At 53.6% G+C, this 27,506-nt stretch overlaps 1 protein-coding gene across 3 annotated transcripts; it reads right to left on the reverse strand.

Annotated features, from left to right (window-relative positions):
* Positions 1-15: 15 nt before the first annotated feature.
* Positions 16-18,072, reverse strand: ADGRE5 (adhesion G protein-coupled receptor E5). 3 transcript variants are annotated; one of them, XM_043911220.1, is made up of 20 exons: positions 17,799-18,072; positions 13,343-13,393; positions 13,005-13,124; positions 12,308-12,463; positions 9,009-9,140; positions 8,299-8,445; positions 7,290-7,436; positions 7,158-7,204; positions 6,950-7,027; positions 4,726-4,903; positions 4,533-4,640; positions 3,913-4,127; positions 3,173-3,355; positions 1,996-2,187; positions 1,557-1,783; positions 1,387-1,453; positions 1,159-1,250; positions 901-1,069; positions 706-810; positions 16-616 (listed from the first exon to the last, which is right to left on the reverse strand). In XM_043911220.1, the coding sequence occupies exons 1-20, from the start codon at positions 18,055-18,057 to the stop codon at positions 587-589; spliced, it is 2,703 nt and encodes a 900-aa protein (XP_043767155.1). In that variant the 5' UTR covers positions 18,058-18,072; the 3' UTR covers positions 16-586. The 3 variants fall into 3 exon arrangements, with proteins under 3 accessions (XP_043767155.1, XP_043767157.1, XP_043767158.1); XM_043911222.1 differs by lacking the exon at positions 9,009-9,140; XM_043911223.1 differs by lacking the exons at positions 8,299-8,445; positions 9,009-9,140.
* Positions 18,073-27,506: the final 9,434 nt, after the last annotated feature.

A 27,506-nucleotide genomic window follows, 5' to 3' on the forward strand; every position in this document is an offset into this window, starting at 1 on the left:
ACAAGACATGCCACCTTCTGTGTCAACATGAGATTTAATTTTTAAAGTGTCAACACTGAAAGGTTTATACAGATTAAACAAAAACATACAATGTCCACAGCCTTCACATCAGTTTGAACCCTCTGCCCTGGGGGCAGGTGGGCCTTACTTAGTACCATGAGCCTTCTTCGGCAAGGGGCTGAGAAGGGCCCTGCCCCTCTCCCACCCAACCTCAGTCTTAGCTTAACCTGGAAGCAAAGTCTCAGCACCTTGGCCTCTTGTTCTGTAGCAAAGACAGATGACAGGAAAGGGCCAAGCTGGGCACGAGTCTTCATTCTGTCTGGGCCTGGTGTACTTGAGGGGGCTGCCCCTACCCTGGGTCCTGACCGGGGTGGAGCTGAGAGGCAGCAGGAAGTAGGTCCGACCCTCCACCCTTGCTGGGTGTTCAGGGGTTCGGTACCAGATGGTGGCTGACACCCTCCTCTCCATGGTGTGTGTAGGGCTCAAGGCAGGAGGGAGCAGAGCAGAGAGGGAGGAGAGGAGGTCATCTGTGTGTGCAAAAGCTGCTGAGGCCACAGGAGCTGCTGGTTTGGCCAGAACTGCGCCTTCACATGCCAGACTCTGAGGGCCTGAGGGCCTGGAGGAAAAGGAGCGCGACATGAGAACTGAGACCAGAGACCCGGGGGCCTTCTGTCCTGCACCCCCCACCCCAGGCTCAGCCCTTACCTGAGTCTGATTGTGGCTAAAGCCAGACCCAGAGGTGGTTGTGGCGAACTCGGAGTACTTGTTCCCAGCAACCATGCAGGCCCACTTGCGGTACTCCTCTCTCACCTGTGGGGCACAGGGGCCAGGTCAGGGGAGGATGGGCCCCAGGACAGGAGGAGGGGCCCAGCCCTGCCCGCAGCCTGGCCTGCGGCCCACCTTCTTGTTAAGTAGGCAGTACAGCACGAAGAGGAAGAAACCCTGCAGGCAGTTGAGGATGCTGAAGATGTAGGACAGCACCCAGCTCTCCGGGTCGAAGAGGAGCAGGCCGAAGACCCAGGTGCAGCCCAACACGAAGAGCTGGGCGATGGCTGTGATAGTCAGCACCCTGCGGGGAGGCGGCCAGTTGCAGCTGGGGGCCCTGCCTCAAACACCCACCCCTTCTGTCAGCCCCCCTCCCTGCCTCTGTCTTCTCACCTGATTTTCTTTAATTTCTTTATGTCAGGGTTGATTTCAGAAAACTTCTGAGTGAGTTTCCAGACAGTAATCACAAAGATGATAGCATTGCCCTGGGCAGGGAGCACAGAATTCAGATTAGGGGGTATCCTTGGAACTCGCAGGGAGAAAGCTGGTACAGGGGCTCCGTGTGGAGCCCAGTGCTTCAGATTTCCACGGGTGTAGGGTGGGGGGAGGTGAGACAGTTACCAAAACGATGAAGGTCACAGGTCCCACAAAGCTCCAGAGGAAGCCACCCTCGAAATTCAACCAGCAGCTGTGCAAGAAGGGAGGGTCTGGTCAGCACCCAGTCAGCCCAGAGGGGAGCAAGGGCTCCGTGCAACCCCCAAGCCCTGGCCCTCCCACCACTTCGCGCTCACAATTTCTCGCGGCCATAGCCCTTGCTGTAGGCGCCTGCCGAGATGCCCACGATGATCAGGGGCACGCCGTAACCAATCAGGCAGAGCCAGCGCTTTCTTAGGTCTTGGCCCTGGAACACGCGCACCACGAGGAAGTAGAGCTCCACGCCCTCGAGGCTCATCCAGCAGAAGGCGGCCAGGAAGCAGTAGTGCAGCAGCACGGCCACCAGGCGGCAGCGCGTCCCCACCTGCGGGGCAGGGCGGAGGGGCGGCGGTGACGTCAGCGGTGGGCGGGCCCGGGGCTGGGCGCGGAAGCAGTGAATGGGCGGGACCGTACGCTTCCGCTGGGGGAGGGCCGACCACCCTACCCAGCTGGGAGTAAGCGGAGCTATTCCACTCCAGGCCCTCGCAGGTCTAGCGCCCAGGTGAGAGTGGGGCGCGCCACGGGGCGGGGCCTCACCTCGCCGCCTTCGTTCTCGATGCCTGCCAGGAAGATGGCGGAGCCCACGAAGAGGCAGATGCAGAGGTGCAGGTGCACCGTGGTGCGCGAGCCCTGGATGGGCCGCACCAGCAGAAAGGTGAGGATGCACAGCAGCAGGCAGACCAGCGACAGCGCCAGTCCCACCTTGGTGATCAGGGCCAGCTTCGGGTCCTAGATGCAGGACGGGGCGGGCGGGACTCCATCAGCACCCTGAGGCCTTCCTGCCCTCCTTGTGGGCCCCACCACCCACACCCACCTGGGACCTGGCCTGCAGGACTGATCAGGTGGCTCAGCTCCCTCCACCTCCTCTACCATCAACATCTGAATAAACCTACTATGTCTCTCACCCTAAATACCACCACCCCTACACCCATGGGTGCAGCAGGTATCCCCAGTTCCTCTGGATGAGTTCCCACTACACACCCAGACTGTTCTCCTTAGAAGGTCCCCCGTGTATCCTCAACGGCTGCAACCTTCTTTCCCTACACTGATGAGCCCACCTCTCTGACCCTCATCTCCATCTCATCTCTTGCCCCTCCCATACCTGGCCGCAACTATGAACTCATCAAAACCCACATTTGTGTCCGTCCCGGGCCTTGGGCCTGGACCACCAGCCTCCCCTACTCTGCCTGACCATTCCAGGTATTCACATGGCCCAGTGTATCTGTGGATCCCTCAGGAGCTTTCAGCAGTATTTAACAACTTGATGGGGCTTCCCTGGTGGCTCTGGTAAAGAATCCACCTGCCAATCCACCAGGAAATGCTGATTTGATCTCTAGGTCAGGAAGATCCCCTTGAAGAGGAAATGGCAACCCACTCTAGTATTCTTGCCAGGAGAATCTCATGGATAGAGGAGCCTGACGTTCTACAGTCTGTGGGGCCATGAAAGAGTTGGACATGACTTAATGACTAAATAACAACTTGTTGGGGTTGGGCCGTTAGAGGGGCATTGGCTGAAGCAAGGCCACTCTGTTTAGTTGCTGAGTCACGTGGAGGTCTAGGGGTGCCAAGCAAGGGGCTGTGAGGTGCAGTGTAGGGTCATCTGGTCTGTGCAACCATGCGGAACCTCTTGGACCATTCCACTGAGAACCAACTGTCTCGCCTGAGCCAACCATGCCACCAGTGGGTTTTTGAGAATGGCCCCCCATCTGCTCACCTCCACGTCGTAGTGGGCCATGAGGATGGCAAAGCTGCTTAGGTGACTACACTGGCAGGTGATGCTTCCGTTCCCACTGCCCATCTTCCAGCAGCCCGAGGTGGCCCAGAACCCGTTCCCATTGCTGTCTTTCTTCCAGAAGGCACAGATCAGCTCCTGCCGTGGCTTGAGCTCAGGCTGTTTCTAGGGAGAGGCGGTCATAGAAGTTAGCCTGGAACCCTCTCATGGGTACTGGGCTTGGGTGGGCCCCAAAGAGGGCTGCTTCTCCTTTGACAGTTGTCTACTGAGCACTGACTATGTGTGCCAGGCCAGGGGACCCAGGTGAACTGGGGAGACACAAGTCCCTCTCCTTCTGGGCTGACATTCTAGTGGGGGAGAGAGACAGGAAATAATACACCTAACAAATAAGTAAACTAGATGGTGTGTTAGCAGGTGCTGAATGCGAAACAAAAGAGCAAAGGGGAAAGGTGGGGTGTGATTACAGATTGTAATTTAAATAAGCAGGTCCAGGAAGGCCTAGAAGAATAGGTGACATGTGAACAAGTTGACAGGTAAAGGACTGAATTGTGGAGGAAAAGTGTCCCAGGCAGAGGGTACAGTAAGTGTAAAGGCCGTGAGGCACGTGTAAGGAAGGAGCAGAGTGGGTGGGGGTGAGGGAAGGAAGGCTGCTGAGGGCCCACGGGCACCTTGGCTATGGGACGAGGAGTGTGGCTGATTCCCCTCCCCAGCCCAGGACTCACATAGAGGGTGAAGGCAAAGGAGACGTTGGAGTCGAGTTTCTCAGTGTCCGTGTTGCTCACAAAGACGGAGCTGACCGCTGAGAGAAGCGTGACCTTGGCACCTCGGACAGGACTCTCGTAGGTCTCTTTCAGCTTTTCCAAGTCCAGTTCCAAAGAGGCATTGGCCAGCAATTTTTCCATGTTCCGACTGGAGAGGATCCCCACCACGGAGGGGCCTGGGGGACAGACATGCTGGCTACCTCCTGCTCTGCTTGCTTCTGTGCCCCATCCTTCCTCTTAAGATGTCTAATTCAAGCTCGCCAGTCTGCGAGGATGCCCAGAGTCCCGCCCCAAGGCTTGGCTTCCTGTGGCTGCCTATTCTGAAGCTGTGTTGCTGTTGTTCAGTCCCGCAGTCCTATCCGACTCTGCGACCCCATGGACTGCAGCATGCCAGGCTTCCCCGTCCTTCACCATCTCCCAGAGCTTGCTCAAACTCACGTCCATTGAGTCAGTGATGCCATCCAACCATCTCATTCTCTGTCGCCCTTTTCCTCTTTCCCTCAATCTTTCCTGTATCCTAGCCATATCCCAGCTTCTCTCTCCCTTTCCCTGGAGTGCCCGCTCCGGGTGCCTGCCATTACCTGACTCCCCAGCTGCGGCTGCCACAGCCCAGTCCAGCAGCATCCGTGCGTGGCTCTGGCCCACGGTGACGTTCCCTTTCCCCTGCTCCTGGACCACCAGGGACAGCTCTGAGAAGAGAGGGGGCAGTGATCAGGGGCTCCAGGTGTGGGAACAGGTCCTGGGGAGCTGGGGTGGGGCAGGACGAGGTCTCACCTGTGCCGTCAAGTGAACAGTAGGTGAAGGACCCTTTAGATATGGCTTTGGCCAGGGTCCTCAGGATTCGTTCGAGGCCTGAGAGCAGGTGGGTGACTGTGATGTGCTTGGAAGACTGATCCAGTAACTCCAGGTCTCCTGAGTTTTTCAACAGGTCATCCACTGACTCGACGAGGTTCTGTGGATGATGAGTGACAGGTCCTGGGTTATTGCACCACAAGGGCTACCTGAAGGACCCTGGTATCTCACCTCCCCTCACCCCACCCCCACAACTGGGGTACACACTGGAGAACCACCTGGGTTGCCTGGGGGACAGAACCAGGGGAATCATCAAGACACGGCAGTAGCCAGAAGACAAATTAAGGGGATTGAGCATATGCCTGTGTGCACATGTTATAACAGCAACAGTGCTTAACATTTATCAGGCACTGGCTTTATGTCAGGCCCTGTTCTAAAGTCTGCGGCTTTTCTGGTGGTTCAGTGGTAAAGAACCCACCTGCCAATGCAGGAGATGCAGGTTCAATCCCTGGGTCAGGAAGATCCCCCAGAGAAGTCCATGGCTACCCACTCCAGTATTCTTGCCTGGAGAATCCCACAGACAGAGCCTGGCAGGCTACAGCCCATGGGGTCACAAAGAGCAACTGAGCAGGCACGTTCTAAGTCTGCACTGCCCTAAACAGTTGCCCTGAGCCCCACATGTCACTTGAAATATGACTCCACGTTGAAATGATAATAGTTTTAATCTATGGGGTTAAATGAAATTTTCACATTAATTTCACTTGTTTACTTTTTAAAAAAAAATTAATCTATTTTTTAATTGAAGGATAATTGCTTTACAGATTTTTGTTGTTTTCTATCAAACCTCATTATGAATCAGCCATAGGTATACATATATCCCCTCCCTTTTGAACCTCCCTCCCATCTCCCTACACATCCCACCCCTCTAGGTTGATACAGAGACCTTGTTTGAGTTTCTCTGTGTTTGCTTCTCCATTACTGCCCTACCATTTTTCTAGATTCCATATGTTAGTATACGATATGTATCTTTCTCTTTCTGACTTACTTTATTCTATACAATAGGCTCTAGTTTCATCCACCTCATTAGAACTGACTCAAATGCGCTCCTTTTTACGGCTGAGTAATATTCCATTGTGTATATGTACCACAACTTAGCCATTCTTCTGTCGATGGACATCTAGGTTGCTTCCATGTTCCAGCTATTGTAAATAGTGTTGCAATGAACAATGGGGTACATGTGTCTTTTTCAGTTTTGGTTTCCTCAGGGTATATGTCTAGGGGTGGAATTGGTGAGTCATAGGGTGGTTTTATTCCTAGTTTTTTTTTTTTTATTCCTAGTTTTTTAAGGAATCTCCATACCATCTTCCATAGTGGCTGTATCAATTTACATCCCCACCAACAGTGCAGAGCATTCCCTTTTCTCCACACCCTCTCCAGCATTTATACTTCTACTCTTTAAATTTATTCTTTAGCTTTGTATTTTAAAAATGCAGCTACTGGAAAAATTCAAATGACATTAAGGGCTCACATATTTCCCTTTTAAAAAATTTATTACTATAATCTTTTTAGAGGCTCAATATTTCTACCAGGCCAAGAACATATGACATGTAGTATTTATATTGTATGCCAGGCACTTTTCTTTGAGCCTCACTCCTATTAGTTCATTTAAACCTTTTCCCCAAGTGGATGAAGCAGGTACAATTTTTTTTTTTTTTATGAAGCAGGTACGATTTATGAAGTGAGGCAACTGAGGCTCAGAGAGGGGGAGTCACTTGCCTGAGGTCACACAGCAAGAACTGGCAGTGGGTGGGATGAGGGATATTTGAACTCTGTGGCCTTGCTCCAAAGGTGAATTCTCAACTGCTCCATTCCATTGACATTATATTCCTCTCAAACGTGTGTGTGTGTGTGGTGTGTATGGACTTCCCTTGGTGGCTCAGTGGTAAAGAATCCACCTGCCAGTGCAGAAGATGCAGTCAGGAAGATCCCCTGGAGGAGGAAATGGCAACCCACTCCAGTCTTCTTGCCTGGAGAGTTCCAGGGACAGAGGAGCCTAGAGGGCTATAGTCCCTGGGGTTGAAAAGAACTAAACAATAGCAATCTGTGAATTTTGTGTACAGATGTATGCGTTCGACGAGAGGCCCCTGCTCAGGCATCTCCACTCACACTGAAACCCTCCAGCCACCCCACACTGTCCTGCCTTTACCTGCATGGATGTCTCGGCCATGGCTGGTTTGAAGTCCCTGCTCATTTTCTGGACTCTTTCGAAGAAGGCAGAGAGACTCTGGAGAGAGGGGAGAGGTGGGGAAGTCAGAGAGCTTCATCCTGGGTGGGGGAGCTTTGGGGAAAATGAGTGATCAGGGTGAGCTGGCTGGAGGGATTTCCTGCCGCTGGTCCCTGCTGGGGCCACTCACCCGGCTCTTGATTCCAGGGGGAGCAGTCCAGGCAGGGAAGGTGATCTCTGCAGGGGACGGGACAGCAGTTCATTAGCTGTGACAGTGTCTGTTTGTTGTGGGTGGGACCTAGGGTCAGGGCAGGACAGGTACCTTTACAGATGGTGGTCATCTGCTTATCCCGGAATCCAGGTTTAGGCATCCAGCCTTGGCGGCAGTGGCAGGTGTATGAACCCACAGTATTGACGCAAACAGTGGAGTTGTCACACTGATGCTTCCCGGAGCTGCACTCGTCCACATCTGGGGACACAAAGAAGGGAGTCAGGCTCTGCCTCAGCCCTGTGAGGCCCCTGTCCTCCTTGTGCCCCCTCTTTTTTCCCATATTAGTTCCCCAGGAGGTGACGCCACCCAGTGTCCGCACATCCTCGAGTGGTGGACACTGAGGTTATTTGTGGGAAGTGTGCAGAATTCTGACACACAGCAGATGGGCCCCGCGCAGATAGGCAAGTTGTGAAAATACTGAAGTATCTGTTCTAGTCATTAGAAAATACCCGGATGCTGGGCAAGAGGAGGAGGGGACGAAAGAGGATGAGATGGTTGGATGACATCACCAACTCAATGGACATGAGTTTGAGCAAACTGCAGGTGATAGTGAAGGACAGAGAAGCCTGATGTGCTGCAGTCCATGAGTTGGCAAAGAGTCCGACAGGACTTAGCAACTGAACAACAATGAGCTGCTGCCTCAAGTCCCTGGGAGCCTTCCCCTTGGTACCCCAGCTCCTTCTCCAGGACCCCCGAGATCTCACATTTAGCCTTTAAAGAATTAATGCCTGGCATAGCAGGACACCTCCAGCATTCATTCTGTTTGGTTTGTGTGGGTGCCACTGAATATGTGGTCAGATGTTTTGAGTGTGGGTCTCTAAGAGTGTGGGCTTCCCAGGTGGCTCAGTGGTAAAGACTCTGTCTGCCAATGCAGGAGCCTCAGGAGATACGGGTTTAATCCCTGGGTAGGGAAGATCCTCTGGAAGAGCAAATGGTAACCCACTCCAGTATTCTTGCTGGGATAATGCCATGGACCATAGTCCATGGGGTTGCAAAGAGTCAGACAAGACGACTTGAGCATGCATGCACACTCCAAGAGTGTGGCATCTGAGCTCCGAACCTTCACAGACGGTGTTGTTTGGGCCATTGGGGGACCCAGCAACAGGCTTCCAGCCGGGGCGGCAGCGGCACTCATAGCTGCCCACGATGTTGAGGCAGTGGGTGGAGTTGTGGCATGGCTTTTTCCCCGAGGTGCATTCATTCACATCTGAGGACAAAGCCAGAGGGTCAACGCCACCCCCACTTCTACTTCTCACTGTACCCACTTTTCACTGCCAGGTACCAAGGACCCCTCTGTGATTGCATGTGCCATCACCTGGTGACCCTCAACTTAACTCTTAAAACACCTGTAAGATGGGCGTGGTAGGGGCCATGGTCCTCAATTTATAGGCAGAAAAACTAGGAGTGAAAGTGAGTCACAGGGGCTGGACTTCCAGACCAAGGATTCTTGCCTGCTCCCACCGGGGCCCTGGACCAAGGTTCCCCTTCTAGGAACTGGAAGTGAGAGCTTCCTCTGCTCGAATGTGGCAAATAAGGAAGGGTTGAGGCCTGGGAGATGTTCACAGAGCCAAGTTTGGGGCCCGAAGTCTCTGCTGCCTCCCTGGTCTGTGGTGGGACCGTGCGGGGAGGCGATCCTGAGGCAGGGCCCCGGCAGACCCTTGTCGTCACAGGACCCTGAGTCTCTTCTCTCTCCTGCTCGGGCTCCGGGAACCACCTCGGCTCCTTCCCCAGCTCCGGGCCCACCTCACCCTTTCTTCCTGGGGTTTCTACCTGTGCAATTCCTCGGGTCCTCTGGCTTGAACTCCAAGCCAGGTGGGCACTGGCAGGTGTAACTGCCCTGGGTGTTGATGCAGATGCTGCGGCCTTTACAGACTCTGGGTCTGTGCTGACATTCGTCCACGTCTGCAAGGGAAAGGAGAGCGTGATGGATACCTGCAGCTGTGGACAGGCTTCGGGCCTGGAGTTTGGCCACATTTTTTGCTATAGAAGCATCCAGAAGGGCCGGCTCTCTCTTCCTCAGTGAGCGGGGGCCCTTCCTCATTCACATGGGGGCATCCTATGGTAAGCATGGTGGCCCCGATGTTCTGTTGTCCAGATGTGGCCAGAAGTGGCCCAAGTCCTCCCCGTCTGCCAGTTCTGGCTCCCTCAGCCTCCCTGGGAAGCTCCCAGCTGGGGTGGGGACATCACAGCTGCCTGTGTCCCAGTCTGAGGATTTGGACGAAGGACTGGGTGGGCCTTCCTGGAAGCTGAGCGCAGCTGTGTTCCCTCGGCAGGGCCCATCTTGGCTCCCAGTGATGCACTTTGTCCTGACTCCCCCAGGGCGAGTGTTGCCATCTGAGTACTCCTTGGATCCTGGTGACCTTGGCAGGACAGCGCTCTCCCGTCCACACTCTGAGACTCCAGCTCCATGAAGATGGACCAAGATCCACCCCTGAGTCAGGCAACTCAAGGACAATGTTTTTGGGGCAGTGGGCACCAGGCTGTGCTGGACAGTGGGCTGACATCTGGCCGGGCAGCCCTGGGGCTCTGAAGGCACCTTTTTCTGATTCCCATGAAGGCTTCCCCCAGATTGGCAGGAAGTGGTGAGAATCCATATCTGAGCAAAGTTCACAATGAGCAAAGGCTGTGTGGCTGGAGCAGGGAGCAGGTGCCCATGGGTGAAGGGTCGCAGGTGTTTCTGCCATCTTGGCACTTGGCCTCCCACTAGAGATGTAGACCTGTGCATCCTGCTGGGTGGGACTCAGCCTCCACCTTCTGTCCCCACGTGGTCTGGGTCACTGTGGGGCCTGCATTGGTCTCCTCAGTAAAGGGTCAGGCCAGGGGCAGTGGTCTTCAATGATGTCTTGTCATCTGGTCCAGATGAAAGCCTCTTTGTTCAACTGACTCTTCCAGTGGGTTGGGGGTTGATGTCACCCTGGGACACCCCTGACACAACATCCTCCCAGGCCTCGGTCATCAGAGCTGCCTCAGGTCTGTGAACTGGAATTACTGCGGAGGGTCAGGGTGGAGCCTTGGGTGGGGTGGGGAAATAGATGGAGGCTGAGAAGCTGAGATGTGGGGTCAGGGTGACAGAAGGCATCTTCTCCAGGCAGGTTGCTGGGCCAGGGGCATGGTCAGCCAGGGATAGTGGACTGTTCCTTGAATCTCCTTCTTCCAGCATTTCTAGACAGGTCCCCAGAGTCCACCATGACCCAGGGTGTCAGAGGGCCCCAGTGGGGGCAGGTCTCCTCCCAGCAGTCATTAACAGTGGCAAAGAGGACAGGTATTGTTCTGGGACACATGGTGCTGTGACCACACTGAGTATCTTGAATGTCACCCCTCCTTTGTTTTATGCAAATAAAATGCTACACGACAGTGGGATGCTCTGAGCGTTCAGAAGAGACCCTCTGCAGAGGTTCTGAGCCTTGGGGTTCAGAGAGGGTTGGGAGATGAGGTAGATGCACAGGATCACCCTCTGATGCCTGGAGAAAGTGGGAGGAGGAACCCAGGAAGCAGCCCAGGTCTTCTGCCCATAGCAGACCCCACGGCCTGGACATGGATGGACACGTGCTCAGGTGTAGCAAAGGCTGGAACGCTGAAATGGGGGTGCACAAACAGTCCAGCTGAGCCTGTCAGAGAGCTAGGTCTTCAGGTGGCAGGCTTTAGTCCCAATCAGTAGGCTGCTCTCTGCCTGGCACCCTCCCTGAGGCCCTTGGAGGTCCCCTTCCCAACTCACTCTTGTTCACGCATGTCTCTAGAGGAACTCACAACAGTGGGTGGGCGGCACACCCAATCCAGGCATACTGAGTGGGGTCCATGACCACCATGTACTGTTGTGCAGGTTGATCACTGCACAAGGGTATCCAGCCCAGAAGGTAAGTGACATGACAGGGAGCTTTTCCCTATTCCACATGCAGGCTCTGGCCAGGCCACATGTTTCCAGCACAACATCCATCCACAGAGGACCCTGTGAACCAGCAGAGACCCCACAGATGCAGGTCCCCTCTTGCCTCCCACTAGGGAGGCTCTGCCGCCCTCTTCTGCAGGGCAGGAGGGAAGGGGCTGGGACCAAGGTTGCAGGCTCTTTGTGCAGCAGTGTGGGTCAAAGGACCCTCCTCAGAGTCCTCTGGATGCTGGGCTCAGCCCCCTTCTCACCTCTCACCTTCACTCTCTTCCCCTCCCCATCCTCTGTATTCAGGTCTAACCGTCTCCATGGAGCCCTCTCTGGAGTCCTGTCTGCCCACTGCTGGTCTCCTCTGCCCCTTCCCCTATCTCCTCCCATTGGAAAGGGGGCAAAGCCTGGTGATGTGTGGAGGCCAGGCTCCTCCTGGGTCCCCGGTGAGGGAGTGAACGGACAGGACAGCTGCTCCTGAGCACCCACCCTGGGGCACAGGCCCCAGGGATGGCCATCCTGGAGAGGGTGTGTTAGATCATGATGACCATAATTTAAAATGCCAACAGCCATCAGTGTTTTGTGCTTTGTTATTCTTATTATTTATACCCCAGCAATTCTATGAGGTAAGCACCATTGTCAGCCACTTTTACAGATGGGTAAACTGAGGGACAGGGCAGTGAAGTAACTTGTCCAAGATCACACAGTTAGTAAAAGGCAAAGCTACTTTTGTTTTTATCTGTAAAAGACACTCTTTTTTTTTGTTGTTTGTTTGTTTGTTTAAAGCATAAACTCACAATTGTATTATAACATCTCACATGTTAATGATTTTTTTTTTTTGGCTGAACTGTGCAACGTGTGGGATCTTAGTTCCTTGACCAAGGATTGAACCCATATCCCATGTATTGCAAGGTGGATTCTTAACCACTGGACCACCAGGGAAGTCCCAAACAGTGATTTCTGAATCAGTATCCTGGCTAGTGTCACACACAGAGCTATCAGGGGGCAAAGCCAGGACTTGGGTCCCTGGTTCATCATGCCACCCGGCCTCTCTGTGTAAGAGGCACAGGCATGTCCGCCTGTCCCAACTCAGACCTGGGTGCCACACCTGTAACCAGGATGCTGCAGGCAGGACTCAGCATTCAGGTGGCCCCAAACCTCAAGAACAGAGAGGTGGGAGATGCAGGGTCATTCTTACCTTGACACGTGTTCTCACTCTCATTCTGGAATATTGTTGCCCCAGAAGTAGGCTCAAATCCTGGGCTGCATGTGCAGTGGTAGCCCCCTTCCGTGTTCTGGCAGTCTGCTGAACTTCCACAGTACATTGGTGAGGGTGGCCCACACTCATTGATGTCTGGAACACAACAGGACAAAGGGTCACCTCCCAAAGGCTTGAGTTTGGTCAGTGCAGAGCTCCCCAACCCCTACCTGACTCCCCAGCTTTGGGCCTGAAGTTTAATCAGTATCTTTTTAGGAAGAATTAGACTCTCAGGCCATACTGAGACTGGGCTGTGGCTGGAGCAAGCCATTCCTGAAGCTTGTGCAATCAGCTCTGTTCTTCTTGGCCCTCTGGCTGCCACCCCAGATTTAGACACAGTGGGAAGTTCTGAACTGGGGTGTGAGTAGAAGCCCTGTGTCCCCCCCCTCAGTCCTGAAAGGACAAACTGAGGCACAGACTCCAGACTCCTGGAGACCCAGCTGCCCTCTCTCCAGGAAGCCATGTTTATTCATGTCTCATCTCTCCATCTTCAAATCTTTTCCTTTTTTTTCCTGTCCTTGATGACGGACCTGAGGACAAAGGCTGAGGCCCCCAACCAACACCCATGTCCCCCAGAAACACTGGACTGTACCCCACAATCTCTGCATGTCACACTATCACCCCCAAGCCGCTGTACCGTCACAACTCTCCAAGGGGTCGGTGAAGATCTCCCCAGAAGAGGAAATGAATCCTGGATCACACCGGCAGGCATTGCCATTGACACATGAGGACTTCGGAGGGCACCGCAGAGCACAGGCTGTGGGGATGGAGGCCTTGGTCAGAAGGTGAGGGCTGAGCCAGGGGCTGGGAAGGGGGGCAGGGTCAACTCCAGGAGATGGGGAGCTGGGGAGGCGTGACCCTGGCCTTCCCCCTGTAACTGCTTTGTCTCCTGCTTGGGCTGAGGGATGTGGGCGGAGGTCTAGGGCCCCTTCCCCAGGCTCCAGCTGTGGACCAAGCTGCTCCCAGCAGACTCACCCTTGCTGTTCTGGGATCCAACTTCCGACAGAGTCAGCAAGAAGCACAGCACTGGAACAGAGAGGGCGGGGCGTCAGAGGGGTCACGGAGCAGGGGAGGGCAGATGCAGTCCTCAGAGTAATGCAAAGGAGGAAGAAGGGGCTCTCGGCCCCTCCCAGGCTTGGGCTCTGTCTCTCTCCATTGCCCAAGGAGAAAGTGGGTACGTGGCATCTGCCTGCGAATGAACACCCACGGCCAGGGGATCTGCCACCCGTCACCTGGAGGTGGGTTTCAGAAACCGAGGGATGGCAGGCTTCCCTGGTGGCTCAGTGATAAAGAATCCACCTGCCAACGCCGGAGACACGGGTTCAATCCCTGGCCGGGGAAGAACTCATATGCCACGGAGCAACTCAGCCCACGTGCCACAACTACGGAAGTCCAAGGACCCTAGAGCCTATGCTCCACAGCGAGAAGCCGCCACAATGAGAAGCCCACAAACCACAGCTAGAGAGTGGTTCCCATGAGCCACCACTGGCGAAAGCCTGTGCCCAGCAATGCGGACTAAGCACAGCCAAAGAGAAAGACACTGAGGGATGAGGGAGAGCTCCAAGCTCCGAGGGGGTCCCAGCGCCGGTGGACCTGTGTGGGCAGCAGCTCAGTGAACAGACGAGCCAGGCGGCCCCAGGCCTCATCCTGGACTGTGGTCAGGCGACCTCATCTCTCGGAGCCTCAGCTTCCCCTTCTGTGGAGTGGGGACGATGACAGGCCCCATTTCCTAGAGTACTGTGAGAATTAAGCCTGCAAATATCACAGTGTACTGTCATCAACGTTTCTTTTCTGTTTTCTAAGTTATATTGGAGTGCAGTTGATTTATAGTGTTGGGTTAATTTCAGGTGAAGAGCAAAGTGATTCAGTTATACGTATACATATATTCATTCTTTTTCAGGTTCTTTTCCCATAGAGGTTATCACAGAATGTTGAGTAGAGGTCCCTGTGTCACGTTTCTTTATGTAAGGAGGGGGTTGGATCAGGTAGTTTTCTCAGATTCCACCCCCAACCCTGAATCTAAGATCCTCCAGCTCCCATACCCTTCCTCAGGGACACAGGTTCATGCATCCCACACCCATATCTGTCAGTCCTGACGGCTGTCTTGGGACCCAGTGGTGACATTTCACCTTGGGCTCCCCCTGCCCCCACTCCAGTGCACAAGATGCTGCGGGTTCACATTGGGGGTGTTGCTGGAAGGGGGTCCTCTCTGGCTATACTTACCAGAGGCACCCCACTCTCAGGGCCTCTTCAAGTCATCAGGGCCTTTAGAGATGGGGATCTCCTTACAATTCACCAAAGAGAGACAGACAAGAAGACATGGAGAGAAAACAGAGATGAGAGAGGGGGAGAAAGAGAGAGATGGAGACAGACGAGGACAGACAGATGGAGAGAAACAGAAAGGCAGAAGTTAAGGCAGTGATAGAGAGAGATGGTCAATCCTAAAGGAAGTCAACCTTGCATACTCATTGGAAGGACTGAAGCTGAAGCTCCAGTACTTTGGCCACTCCAGGGGAAGAACCGACTCATCGGAAAAGACTCTGATGCTGGGAAAGATGGAGTGCAGGAGAAGGGGGTGACAGAGGATGAGATGGTTAGATAGCATCACCAACTCAATGAACATAAATTTGAGCAAACTCCGGGAGACTGGAGGACAGAGGAGCCTGGCATGCTACAGTCCATGGGGTCGCAAAGCGTGGGACACGACAGTGACTATGCAATGAGAGAGAGATGGACAGAGAAATAGGGAACTCAGAAACAGAGAAACAGATTGGGCAAAGAAACACAGAGATGTGGAGATTGAGAGGGAGATAGGAAAACAATTAGGAGGGAGGCGTGGAAACAAAGGAAAAGGGAGGGAGGGAGGAGGACAGCAGGGGGAAGCCTGGAGGGCTTGGGCACCCAAGGCAGTCCCTGCCCACCTGGGAATGCTGTGGAGGCAGCACAGACCCCAACAATCCAAGGAGACCCAAAAGGGGGCAGTGGGCAGAGGGATGGGGGCAGGAGGAAGGGCAGGCATGAGTCACTTCCTGGGCCAAGGCAAGGGAAAGGATGACTCACAGCTCGTTGCCCCTGGAGGGAGCTTCCAGGGGAATTCTGGGGTCTGTCATTGTGAGCTTGAAGGGCTTAGAGGGGCCAGCAGACCGGAGGATCCCCTGGCCACTCAGTCCCTAGGTCCAAACTTGATACCCCTCAGGTTGGCGGTGGGCATACAGTCCCTCCCAGAAGCACTCTCAGCAAGGGTAAGCTGAGGTTGGAATGCCCTTCCCCTTCCTCGTTTGAGGATTTCTCTCGTCCTCCTCTGTGGTCACAGGGCTTGGCTAGCTCCCCTCTCCTCTGGGACTCAGTTCCTCTTTGCAGGACAGACCCAAAATTACTGCCACCCGCCCCCCCCTCCACTGCAGCAGGATGCAGCCTGGGCTGATTCGTCCCCATTTCCCAACTTCCTGCTCACGGCTGCCCAGTTTGTGTTCATTCTGCAGATGGACAGATTGAGGCCTGGAGCCCAGAAAAGGCTCAGGAAGAATCTGGTGAACAGAGGAGCTTGGGAAAGGTGGAACTGGGGCTTCCCTGGTGATAAAGAATACACCTGCCAGGGCAGGAGACGTGGTTTTGATCCCCGATCTGGGAAGATCCCACATGACGAGGAGCAACTAAATGCGCCACAACTATAGAGCTTGTGCTCTAGACCCGGTAGGTACAACTACTGAGGCCGCGTGCCTCCAAGAGCAGCCACCGCGATGAGAAGCCCGTGCACCGCAATGAGAGAGCAGCCCCGGCCGACAGCAACTAGAGAAAAGTCCTCGCAGCAGTGAGGACCCAGCAAAGCCAAAAATAAATAAAAAACAAAAAGTGACAACTCTTAAAAAAAAAAGGTGGAAAATGGGGTCAAGTTTCCCAGACCCTGCAGGGGAGTGGGACGGCTCTTCTGAGCCCCGTGCCCTCCGCCTGGGTGGGGTTGGGCTCTGCTCCCCCACCACAGAGGCTTCCAAGCCAGGATTTCTCCATCTGAGTCCTTGGAAGTTACCCAAACAGGAGCTGGGAGAGGAGCTGCTGGTCATCTGCGCCCAGCCCCATCTGGTTTGCATTCCCCCTGCCGAGCCAGGAGCAGCTAAATTCCTGGGGTGGGGGCAGGGCAGGCACCCTCTCTTTGCTCCTCCTCCTCAGACCCTCCAGTCTACCCCGAGACCCACCAGTGAAATAATAATAATGTGCGTCGCTTCAGTTGTGTCTGACTCTTTTTGACCCTTATGGACTGTAGCCCACCGGGCTCCTCTGTCCATGGGATTCTTCAGGCAAGAGTACTGCAGTGGGTTGCCATGCCCTCCTGCAGGGAATCTTCCCCACCCAGGGATCCAACCCACGTCTCCTGCATTGCAGGTGGATTTTTTACCGCTGAGCCAATAAAAATATTGTTTACTTAATTCTTCCTTAGTTTATAGTTTGTTTTGGAATAGTTTGCTTTGGAACTCAACACAGCCCAATAAGGTGAAGACCAGTCTTACCCCATTTTACAGATGTGCAAAGTGAGGCTCAGAGGGAGTGAGATTCAGTTCCGGTGACACAGCGCTCCCCACTCCATCAGGTGTGCCCCACACAGGCTCCTCTTTCTAGCTTCCCCGCCCAGAAGCCACTGAGCTCATGCCTGCCATCCTGGGCCAGCACGGGGAATCCCATCCCAGGGCGACCTGGGAAGCCCTGGTTGGTACCCCAAGCACCATTTCTTCATTCTCTTTGTTGCTTGGTTGCTTAGGCAACCAGCTGCCCAGATAACCGTTAGAGCCACCCTGGGTGGGGCGGGAAGGGAAGCTCTGGGGAAGTCACAGCAAAAGTTCAAACCTGCCACCGGTGCCGGTAAAATCTTTTCCACCCACCTGCAGCTGAATTCCAGCTGGGTCCGGGGGAGCAAGAATGAGGGTCTCTGGGGCTGATTTTGCCACTAAGACAGTGCGGGACATGTTGGGGGTACCCCCGCCTGGCAGTGCAGAGGTCCCGCCCCCCTGGCCCCGTCTTCCAGCCCCCCAGCATCTCCCTACAACCTGTGTTAAGAGCCGCCACCTGGGTGTGTCTGTGTGTGTGAGAGAGACACAGAAGGTCTCAGCACTCCCATTTTGCCCCTCCTCCTTCCCCAAACCTGTCTCCCACTTTGGGAGCAGTTCAGAGAGCTCAGAGATTTCTCTGAGAGACGGGGACAGGCGCTAGAAAATGCCAGGGGATCCCGCCACGGTGTGGGGGTGCCTGGCCCCTGGCCCCAGGCCCCCTCAGCACCCGCCCCCATGCCCGGCCATGTGGCTCCCTTCAAGGCTGGCCCCAGAGCTGCCAGCTGCACCTCGCATTTCCCCAGGGAAAAGAGGGCGCCAGGGCACGGCACGGTGCTGCCCGGGGCTCCCTGGCCGCTTGCCCCCACCCCTCAGGGCCCCAGAGGGCTCACCGTGAAAGAGAAGAAAGGGGCCACCGTGGGGGCCTCCCATGGTCCGAGCTGCCGCGGGGCCAGCAGACGATGGGGCAGGGCTGTTTCTGTCGCCGAGCTGGGCAGCTGTGCAAGCCTTCCCAAGGCCCGCCTGGCCTTTATAAAGGGGGGCGGGAGAGCAGCCGCGGGCCCAGGGCCCTCCCCGGAACTGGCGGGGCAGCTGGAAGCCAACAGGAAAGTGGAGCGAAAACACAGACCCAGGGGCGCCGCGCACACACATTACGGTACAACCTGCCCTCTGAGTGTCTGCTCTGTCTGGCCTCTATGGAAAGCGGCTGGCGGATCCCAGGGGCTAGGGGGAGCGGGAGGAGTCTTCCAGGACTTGCTAGCCTTGTCTGGCCGGAGGCATGTAGGCTGGGGAGGGGCCGCGCTCAGAAATAGCTCGGGGCTCCCACCTTGCGGGGACGACCCTGTGTTGGCTGCCTGGTCTTGCTGACTCTCCAGCGTCAGTTCCCGCGCTAACAGGAACTTCCTCCTTTGTTTTCCAGATGAAGAAACTGAGGCCCGGAGAGGCCAGAGTCCACAGGAGAGCTGTGCGAGGGTGGGGCACAAAGGAGCCCTTCTTGGAAGCCAGGCTGGCGCCGAGAAAGCAGAACTGCGGGGCCCCGCGGCTGTCGAGGTCCGAGGTCGGGGAGCTGGCCTTTTCTGGGCCAGCGTTTCACCTGGTGGGAAACTTATATTTCAGGGATTCATGGACACTGCGTTAATCAACAGAGAAATCACATCATAGGAGAGTTGTTTCCTTTTCTAATTAGACATGTGACTGACTTGTCTCTGAAACCATCTCATCATTTAAAGCAAACAAACAGACACACTATTATTTGTAAAACACTTAATCTGAGCCAGGCCAGATTCACCTAGAGAAAGTGAAAAAGAGTGTTAGTCGCTCAGTTGTGTAGCTATAGCTTGCATGGAATTCTCCAGGCAAGAATACTGGCGTGTCCATTCCCTTCTCCAGGGGATCTTCCCGACCCAGGGATTGAACCCAGGTCTCCTGCATTGCAGGAAGGTTCTTTACTGTCTGAGTCATCATGGAAGCCCTCTAGTAGATTCAACTAGAGTTATCTATCTATTTTAATTCACTGACTCCTCAAAATTCCCTTAAGGCAGGTGTTGCTATGATTCCCATTTTGCAGAAGGGGAAGGTTGAGGCACAGTTCACAAGTGGCTAAACAGAGATCCACAGGCAGGCAGCAGGGTCCCCAAGTCTCTGCAAGGAACCCAAGGTCCAGCAGAAAGTCTCAGTTGGATGCTAATGTGTCTTTAACACCATGGTAGCCCTGAAGTTTTTCCAGCTAGAATTCATAGCTTTATGCTCCTTGTGTTATTATGTATTTGTTAAGTTTACAGACTATCTGAGGCAATGAGAAGGCTTTTTCAATTAGGACATCAAAATGAAGATTCTTTTAAAGGAATGGATTCAAGAATGCAACAGCATAGACAATTAAATAAAACATTAAGTACATAATAGTCTGAAGGGGGGAGGATTGCGGTCATGGAAAAAAAAGGTCACCTTCGGCCAAAGACAGACAAACATTATCCCAGGGGTGGTGGAGCACCCCCAGTTGTAAAATTAACCCTTTCCTGCCCTTGCTGTCATTTTGATCTGGACAGGGCATGGGAAGGGGGCCCCATCAGGGAAACTGCGGCCTCTCTGGGCCTCAGTTTCCTCAGGGGGAGGGGAGTGGATATGGGAGGAGACTGGGAGGGGAGGGGGCCAGACCAGGCCCAAAGTGGATTTTTGGCTTTTTTCCCTTAAAACTGGAAACGCCAGGGTTGGACATCCTCCCCTCCACCACAGGTCTGACAGCTGGTGCTTACAAAAGCTGGGGGTGGGTGGAGGTGGGGGTTTTAGCCTGGGGAGCCGCTGCCTGCCCGCCCCCGGCCCCCCTCCCCCAGGGATGTGTCTTGGGCCCTTGGAGCAGGTGAAACCAGCTTGGGACTCAATTTTCCTTTCTGGAGAATGGGACTATAATGCCTGTCTACTGGCTTCACAGAGCAGGTTGAGGAAGGAACCAGTGATATGATAGAGAAGGCTTGGGGAAGGCATGAAGAGGGACATTACTCTCCCCCACCCCCACCCTGGCTCCTCCCCCACCCCACCACCACCTCCATAATCTCCATAATCAGCAAGTCCTACAGCTCTGCCTTCAGATAGACCCAGAATCTTTCTACTTCTCCTTCTTATTGGACCCCACCCTGGTCCAGCCATGTTATCTCCTGGGTCTGTGTTCCAGCTTCTGCCCCCCCAAACCCCACTCCTTTCCCCTCCAAGAGGCCCAAGGGTGCCTGAGGCAGGTCTCATCTCTCCTCTGCTCAAGAGCACTCCATGGCTCCCACTTCCCTCAGAGTAAAACTGTCTGTCTTTTTTCAGCCCATAAGACCTTGCCTGTTCTGCTGGGCCACCTCCCTGCCCTCACCTCCTCCCACTCTCCCACTCTCACTTGGCCACAGTTTTTCTTTTGGAAAACACTGGGAGTGATGTGGCCGCAGGGCCTTTGCACAGGCTGTTGTCTCTGCCTGGAGCACTCTTATCCAGAGAACCAGATAACCTCAGGGTCCTCTCTGTCTTCTCTCCCTCCTTGCCCAAACATTCCCTGACCTAACCTCCACCCAGGCCTCCATGTCGTAAATCATTCTCTGGAGACTCCCTGCTTTCTGAGTTCTCTGTCACTGTTCACCATCCCCCTGCCATCGTAAAATCTACCTACTTAATTTGTTTACTGTCAGACCCCCGCCCCCACCCCCATAGACTGTCAGCCTGGAGGGCAGAGCTTTGGTCCATTTCCCTTTCTGCAGAAGCAGAGTTTCTTTAGTGGCTCAGGGGTGAAGAATCCACCTGCCAAAGCAGGAGATACAGGTTTGATCCCCGGGTAGGGAAGATCCCCTCGAGAAGGAAATGGCAACACACTCCAGTATTCTTGCCTGGGAAATCTATGGATAGAGGAGCCTGGTGGGTTACAGTCTATGGGGTCGACTTAGCAACTAAACAAGATAGAGCAGAGCCTGCACCCAGTAGGGCCCCACTGAAGGAAGCCCCCTGCATCCTTCCTGCTCTGGCCCCTGCTGAGGTGTCATGGTGTTTCCCCCCACCCCCTGCCCTGAAGTCCCAGCCCCAATGCCCCTGGACAATCTCATGACCTCTGGTCCACAACTGTGTGGGGCAAGGAAGGAACATGGGTCCCTGTTGGTCAGATGGAAAACCAGCACCTGGGTGAGGTGGGGTGGGGTGTGATTGGGCCACTGGCCTGAGACTCCTCAGCTAGGAAGTAACTGATCCAGGACTAGTCAACCAATCAGAATGATAGCTGTATATATTTTATATTTTTAGTATTATAGCTGCCATGTAACATGTCATTGGGCTTCCCAGGTGGGGCTCAGTGGGAAAGAACCCGCCTGCCAGTGCAACCTACTCTAGTATTCTTGCCTGGGAAATCCCACAGACAGAGGAGGAAAATGACGTGCGCAGTCACAGGGCACCCCGATCTTCTATCAGAGGTCCGGGGCAAACCCAGTCTCTTCCGCTTTTCGACTGGGTGGTCTCGGGCGGGTGATGTGGCCATTCTGGTCCCCATCTATGGAATGGTCGGAATCTCGCAGCGGGGCTGATGGGAACCCTAAGGGAGTGAGTGAGTTGTCGGGATATAGTTGACAGTAGGGGCTTCCCAGGTGGCTCAGTGGTAAAGAACCTGTCTATCAGTGCAGGAGATAAGGGTTCCATTCCTGGGTTGGGAAGATCCCCTGGGGGAGGGCATGGGAACCCACTCCAGTATTCTTGCCTGGAGAATCCTGTGGACAAAGGAGCCTGGCCAGCTACAGTCCATGGGGTTGCAAAGAGTTGGACATGACTTAGTGGTTAAATAGCAGCAGCAGCGGCAGCTGAGATTATACAGTTAGTGAGTACATCAGGGGCTGTTAGGAAGAGTCCCTTCTCTTTGGTACTGTCTGGGGTGGGGAGGGAGGGGGGACCCCAATATCCTGCCCCCTGGCTTCTGGCGCCACCAGCCCATGCCCAGCCACACTTGCAAGCCTGGGCCGAGGCAGGGGGTCAGATGGGGTCTTTGGGCGGAGAGGGGCATAACAGGAAGCCCCCTGTTAGGGAGACAATGGCAGAGGAAGGGGCGGGCCAGCCCCCACACAGATGAGCCCAGCTGCCGGCTCCAGGAGGGCGGCACAGCTATTGTGAGGCCAGACAGCTGTGCCTGCGCCAGGAAACCCCGGGGAGCAAGGGAAGGGGGTGGGAGGCCGAAGGCTGAGGGCCAGCCCTGACCCTCGACCTCGGGGAAAGAAAGGCCCAATGATGGGTCCATTGTCTCCTCCTGCAGGCTGGACACCTGGGTTCCCTTGAGGCCAGCCCTCCAGAATCCACCTGACCAGGGACTCCTGGCACAGACCCCACTCAGCCCCAGCTGGCATCCTCCTAACCCCTGGCCCCCACCCGGCCTAGCCCGTGGTGTTGGGAGCTAGCAGCTGAGCTGGGCTGTATTTATAGTTCCCTGGCTCTGCTGAGCAAACCCCTAAATATAGAAGCTGAGCTATTTGGGGCCACGGCCCTGGGGCAGCGTTGGGCGGGGGGGTGGGGGGCCACGGCTCGTGTGCCTTTTTAGCCTGGACCCCCGGGACTGCCCAGGTCTCTCAGTCTCCTGGGACTGGGGTATGGGGGAGGGGTCTCAGGGGCACTCTGTTGTATCCCATTTGAACGGGGGACAGAGAGCGATGTGGTGGAGGAGCGCCAAGTCAAAGAGGAGTGAAGCGAGAGGCTGTGATGCCTGAGAGAGGCCCGTCAGGGGCTCAGGAGCAGGTATGGGGTTCCCAGCGCCCTGTTCCACCTCCTCTCTCACCCCAAACCAAAAAGTGGGTTGAGCTGTTGCTTCAGTGTTCTCAGCTTCTAGGAAATGAAGGCCTACAGGAAACTGCAGGGGCACCTTCAAACCCCAAACAAACCCCAGAGCTTAGCAACCCTCTTCCCCTTCCCCATCAGCCCTGAGCTCACTGGTGGCCCCAGGGTAGCAGGGGCTGGTGACGTGGGCTGGGGGGAGGTGGGGCTATAAATAGCTGATTTATAAGCAGCCGCAGGGACACCAGGGCAGCGGCTGGCCATGGATCCAGGAGCGCTCTTCAGGGTAGCTAGACCCCAAAGTGTCTCCAATGTCACCCTGTACCCCCGGCCAGCAATCCCCAAGATTTGGGGAAGAAGAGGGAACAGAGGGGTGAGTTGCTTAAAAAGAACACCACCAGTGGTTCAGTGGTTAGTTTAAAGGCAGCCCATTATCACACTGGCTTTTAAGTGCTTCCACAGCAGGAGGAGTCCCCAGTCAGGGAACTAAAATCCCATATGCCTGGCAGAGTGACCAAAGGATTTAAAAGAAAGAAAGAAAAGACTGTAATGGAACATTAATGCTTACTCAGCAGCAACCGGAAAAACAGTGGAATATTACACAGCTGTGACAACGAACCCCAGAGGGTTTGCTGCCAGATAGCTGGGTCCTGGCAACACGTTCTTTCCTTTTTAAAAATTGAGTGCAGTGTTTAGTCACTCAGTCACGTCTGACTCTTCGCAACCCCATGGACTGTATCCCGCCACGCTCCTCTGTCCTTGGGGATTCTCCAGGCAAGAGTACTGGAGAGGGTTGCCATGCCCTCCTCTAGGGATCTGAGTGCAGTGTAGATCTTAACTTTCAGCTGGACAGATTTCATAGTAGAATCTTTAATCCTTGCTACCACCACCACCCCAGCTTTATTGAGTTATGACTGACAAAACTGTAATATATTTAAAGCCTATGACCGGATGATTTGATCCTAGTGGAATCTTCAGCTTGGAAGAAAAGCTGTCACCAACCTAGAAAGCATATTAAAAAGCAGAGACATTACTTTGCCAACAAAGGTCCGTCTAGTTAGGGCTATGGTTTTTCCAGTGGTCATGTATGGATGTGAGAGTTGGACTGTGAAGAAAGCTGAGCGCTGAAGAATTGCTGCTTTTGAACTGTGATGTTGGAGAAGACTCTTGAGAGTCCCTTGGACTGCAAGGAGATCTAACCAGTCAATCCTAAAGGAAATCAACCCTGAATATTCATTGGAAGGACTGATGCTGAAGTTGAAACTCCAATACTTTGGCCATCTGATGTGAAGAACTGACTCATTGGAAAAGACCCTGATGCTGGGAAAGATTGAAGGCAGGAGGAGAAGGGGAAAACAGAGGATGAGACAGTTGAATGGTATCACTGACTCAATGGACATGAAGTTGAGCAAGCTCCAGGAGCTGGTGATGGACAGGAAGCCTGGCGTTGTGCAGTCCGTGGGGTTGCAAAGAGTCGGACACGACTGAGCGACTGAACTGAACTGAACTGAATCTTGAGCAAAAAAGAAGTCCCCAAAGCCTCTACTAAAACCATACTCCTTATAAAGCTCAGACAGAAAATGAAACAAGTTTTCAGACATGTAAGAAAACAAAAAAAAATAAAGGAGGAGTGAGAGAATAAGAAACAGAATTCAGAGTGGTGGAGGGAGGGAGCAACAACTTCTTGTTGGGGGTTTGTGGGTATACCTTGCAAAAAAATTTTTTTTTTTAATTAATGAATAAAGTAAAGTAAAACAGGTCATGGATAGACCTCTGGTCATGAGAATGACACTTCATCACTTCTGTGAACTAGGCCCTGTCGACAGTTTTTTGAAATTGAAAAATATTTAAAGGATTTCACAGGAAGCCGTTAGAGGAAGCAAAGAAAAGAGAGATAACCAGAGGTGGCCAGAGGTGGGGAGGCACGGCTGGGCAAGGGGAGCAGCTGGTGGTGGGGGGCAGTGGTCGGGGAAGAGGAACTGGCAGCCACCAAGCAGAAGCTCTGCAGTGCAGGGCTGGGAACTCCGCTTGACTCCTGCTAGTGTTTCCGCCTGTTGCTCTCAGCTCTCAGCTTCTTCCCCATTCTACGAGGACTCTGGGAGCCCCAGGCTGGTGGCTGACAATGCCCAGTGAGGGTGGACACCAGCCTTCCAGGGGCTCTGCAAGGGGGTCCCAGAATGTGAGGCGGGGGAGGAGAAGGAAAGGGGCTTAGGCTGAGGGCCCTCGTCCATCTCTCCCCCAGCCTCAGTTTGCCTATCTGGGTGCCCGCATCACAGGTTTCCAGGGTCGTGGGTAGTCAGGCCATGAATGCTGCTGATGGTCATGACCAGTGCTAGAAAGAAGTGTGTATTCTGGGCCAGGGGCTTTGGGAGAAACAAACCCATCTCCAGGACTCTATCAGACTGTTGTTTAGTCGCTAACTCATCTCTGACTCTTTGGGACCCCATGGACTGTAGCCCGCCAGTCTCCTCTGTCCATGGGATTTCCCAGGCAAGAGTACTGGAGTGGGTTGCCATCCCCTTCTCCAGGGGATCTTCCCAACCCAGGGATCGAACCCGCGTCTCCAGGATTGGCAGAGTTCTTTACCACTGAACCACCAGGGAAGCCCATTCTATCAGCTATGGGTCTGCTTTCAACAGCTGTGGAAAACAGTCTGGCAGTTCCTCAAAAAGTTAAATATAGAGTTGTGTTATGAACAAACAATTCTTCTTTTAGGTCGATACGCCAAAAAAAAAAAAATTTGAAAGTAGAAATTCCAACACACTTGGACACCCACATTCATAGCAGTGTGATTAGAAACTGCCAAGAGGTGGAAACCACCCAAGTGTCCATGGACAGATGAATGGATAAACAAAATGTCCATCCACATGCTGGAATATTATTCAGCCATAAAGAAGAATGCATTTCTGAGATGTCTACAACATGGCTGGAGGTGGCGATCGAACAACATTGTTGAATGTACTAAATGACACTGGGTTACTCATTTGCACACTGTTGTTGTTCAGTCTCTTAAGTCATGTTGGACTCGTTGTGACCCCATGGACTGCAGCATGCCAGGCTTCCCTGTCCTTCACTATCTCCCGGAGTGTGCTCAAGCTCATGTCCATTGAATCTGTGATGCCGTCCAACCATCTCATCCTCTCTTGCCCCCTTCTTCTCCTGTCTTCAATTTTCCCCAGCATCAGGGTCTTTTCCATTGAGTCGGCTCTTCGCATCATGTGGCCAAAGTGTTCAGCTTCAGCATCATTTGCAAATAATTAACTTTATATCATGTGACTCTCACTCCAATTTTAAAAAATTCTGAGTGGGTCACAGCAGTGTCCCCAATCCAACTGTGGGCATCTCTCCTTTCACTCTCCTTTGGGGCTTATAGGTCTCCCCTCATTTCATCTTTTCACTGCCCTGAGTTAGGCATTGTCTTCTTCCTTTTAGAGATTTGACAGTCATACATTCACTCAACAAACCTAGCATGCCAGGAACTCCCCAGTGGTCCAGTGGTTAAGACTCCATACTTTCAGTGCCAAGGACCTGGTCAGGGAACTAAGATTCCATAAGCCAAGTGGTGGGGCATAATTAATTAATTAATTAAAAGAAAACACAGCATGCCAGTCGCTGTTCTAACACTGGGGAGCCAGGTGATGGTGGTGGAGGTGCAGATGTGAACAAGCTGGATGAATGTCTGTCTCATGCAGCTGATATTTCATGGCAGGAGAAGCCTGTGAATATGATAAATAAGAACATTGCAGAGAATGTTAAGAATGGGAATATTAAGCAAGTTAATGAAAGAGGTCCCATCACTTCATGGCAAATAGATGGGGGCGGGCAGAAATGGAAACAGTGACAGATTTTATTTTCTTGAGCTCCAAAATCACTGTGGATAGTGACCACAGCCATGAAATCAAAAGATGCTTGCTCCTTGGAAGAAAGGCTATGACCAACCTAGACAGCATATTAAAAAGCACAGATATTACTTTCCCAACAAAGGTCCATATAGTCAAAGCTATAGTTTTTCCAGGAGTCATGTACAGATGTAAGAGTTGGACCATAATGAAAGCTGAGCACCAAAGAATTGATGCTTTCGAACTGTGGGTTCTGGAGAAGACTCTTAAGAATCCTTTGGACATCAAGGAGATCAAACCAGTCAATCCTAAAGGAAATCAACCCTGAATATTCATTGGAAGGACTGATGCTGAAGCTGAAACTCCAATACTTTAGCCAACTGATGCGAAGAGCCGACTCATTGGAAAAGACCCTGATGCTGGGAAAGATTGAGGGCGGGAGGAGAAGAGGGTGACAGAGGATGAGATGGTTGGATGGGATCACTGACTCAGTGAGTATGAGTTTGAGCAACTCTGGGAGATGGTGAAGGACAGGGAAACCTGGTGTGCTGCAGTCCATGGGGTCACAGAGAGTCCGAGACGACTTAGCAACTGAACAACAACAATGAAAGAGAGGGAGGTGGGTGATGGGGAGGTTGCTGAACTGAACAGGGCAGCCAGAGAAGGCCCTTCAGAGAGGTTATTTGAGAAAAGACTTGAAGGAGGTGAGGAGGGCAGAACTATGGGGAGATCTGGGGAAGAACCTTCCAGGCAGAGGGAACAGCCTGTGCAAAGGCCCTGAGGCTGTGTGGAAGAGCAAGGAGGCCTGTGTGGCTGAAACCGAGTGAATAGCAGGGAGAGAAACAGGAGAGAAGGCCAGAGAGAAAGCGTGGGGTGAGATTGTTGTCAGCCGCTAGAAAGTCAGAGGTGACATTTAAAACATTTTTTAACACCTAGCAAGGTGTGGAGGCCAGCCAGTAAGAACAGAGTTAACCCCATGTGGGTGCTCTCCTG

The sequence above is a fragment of the Cervus elaphus genome, chromosome 9, assembly GCF_910594005.1.
Source record: "Cervus elaphus chromosome 9, mCerEla1.1, whole genome shotgun sequence".
In the NCBI taxonomy this organism is placed as follows: Eukaryota; Metazoa; Chordata; class Mammalia; order Artiodactyla; family Cervidae; genus Cervus; species Cervus elaphus.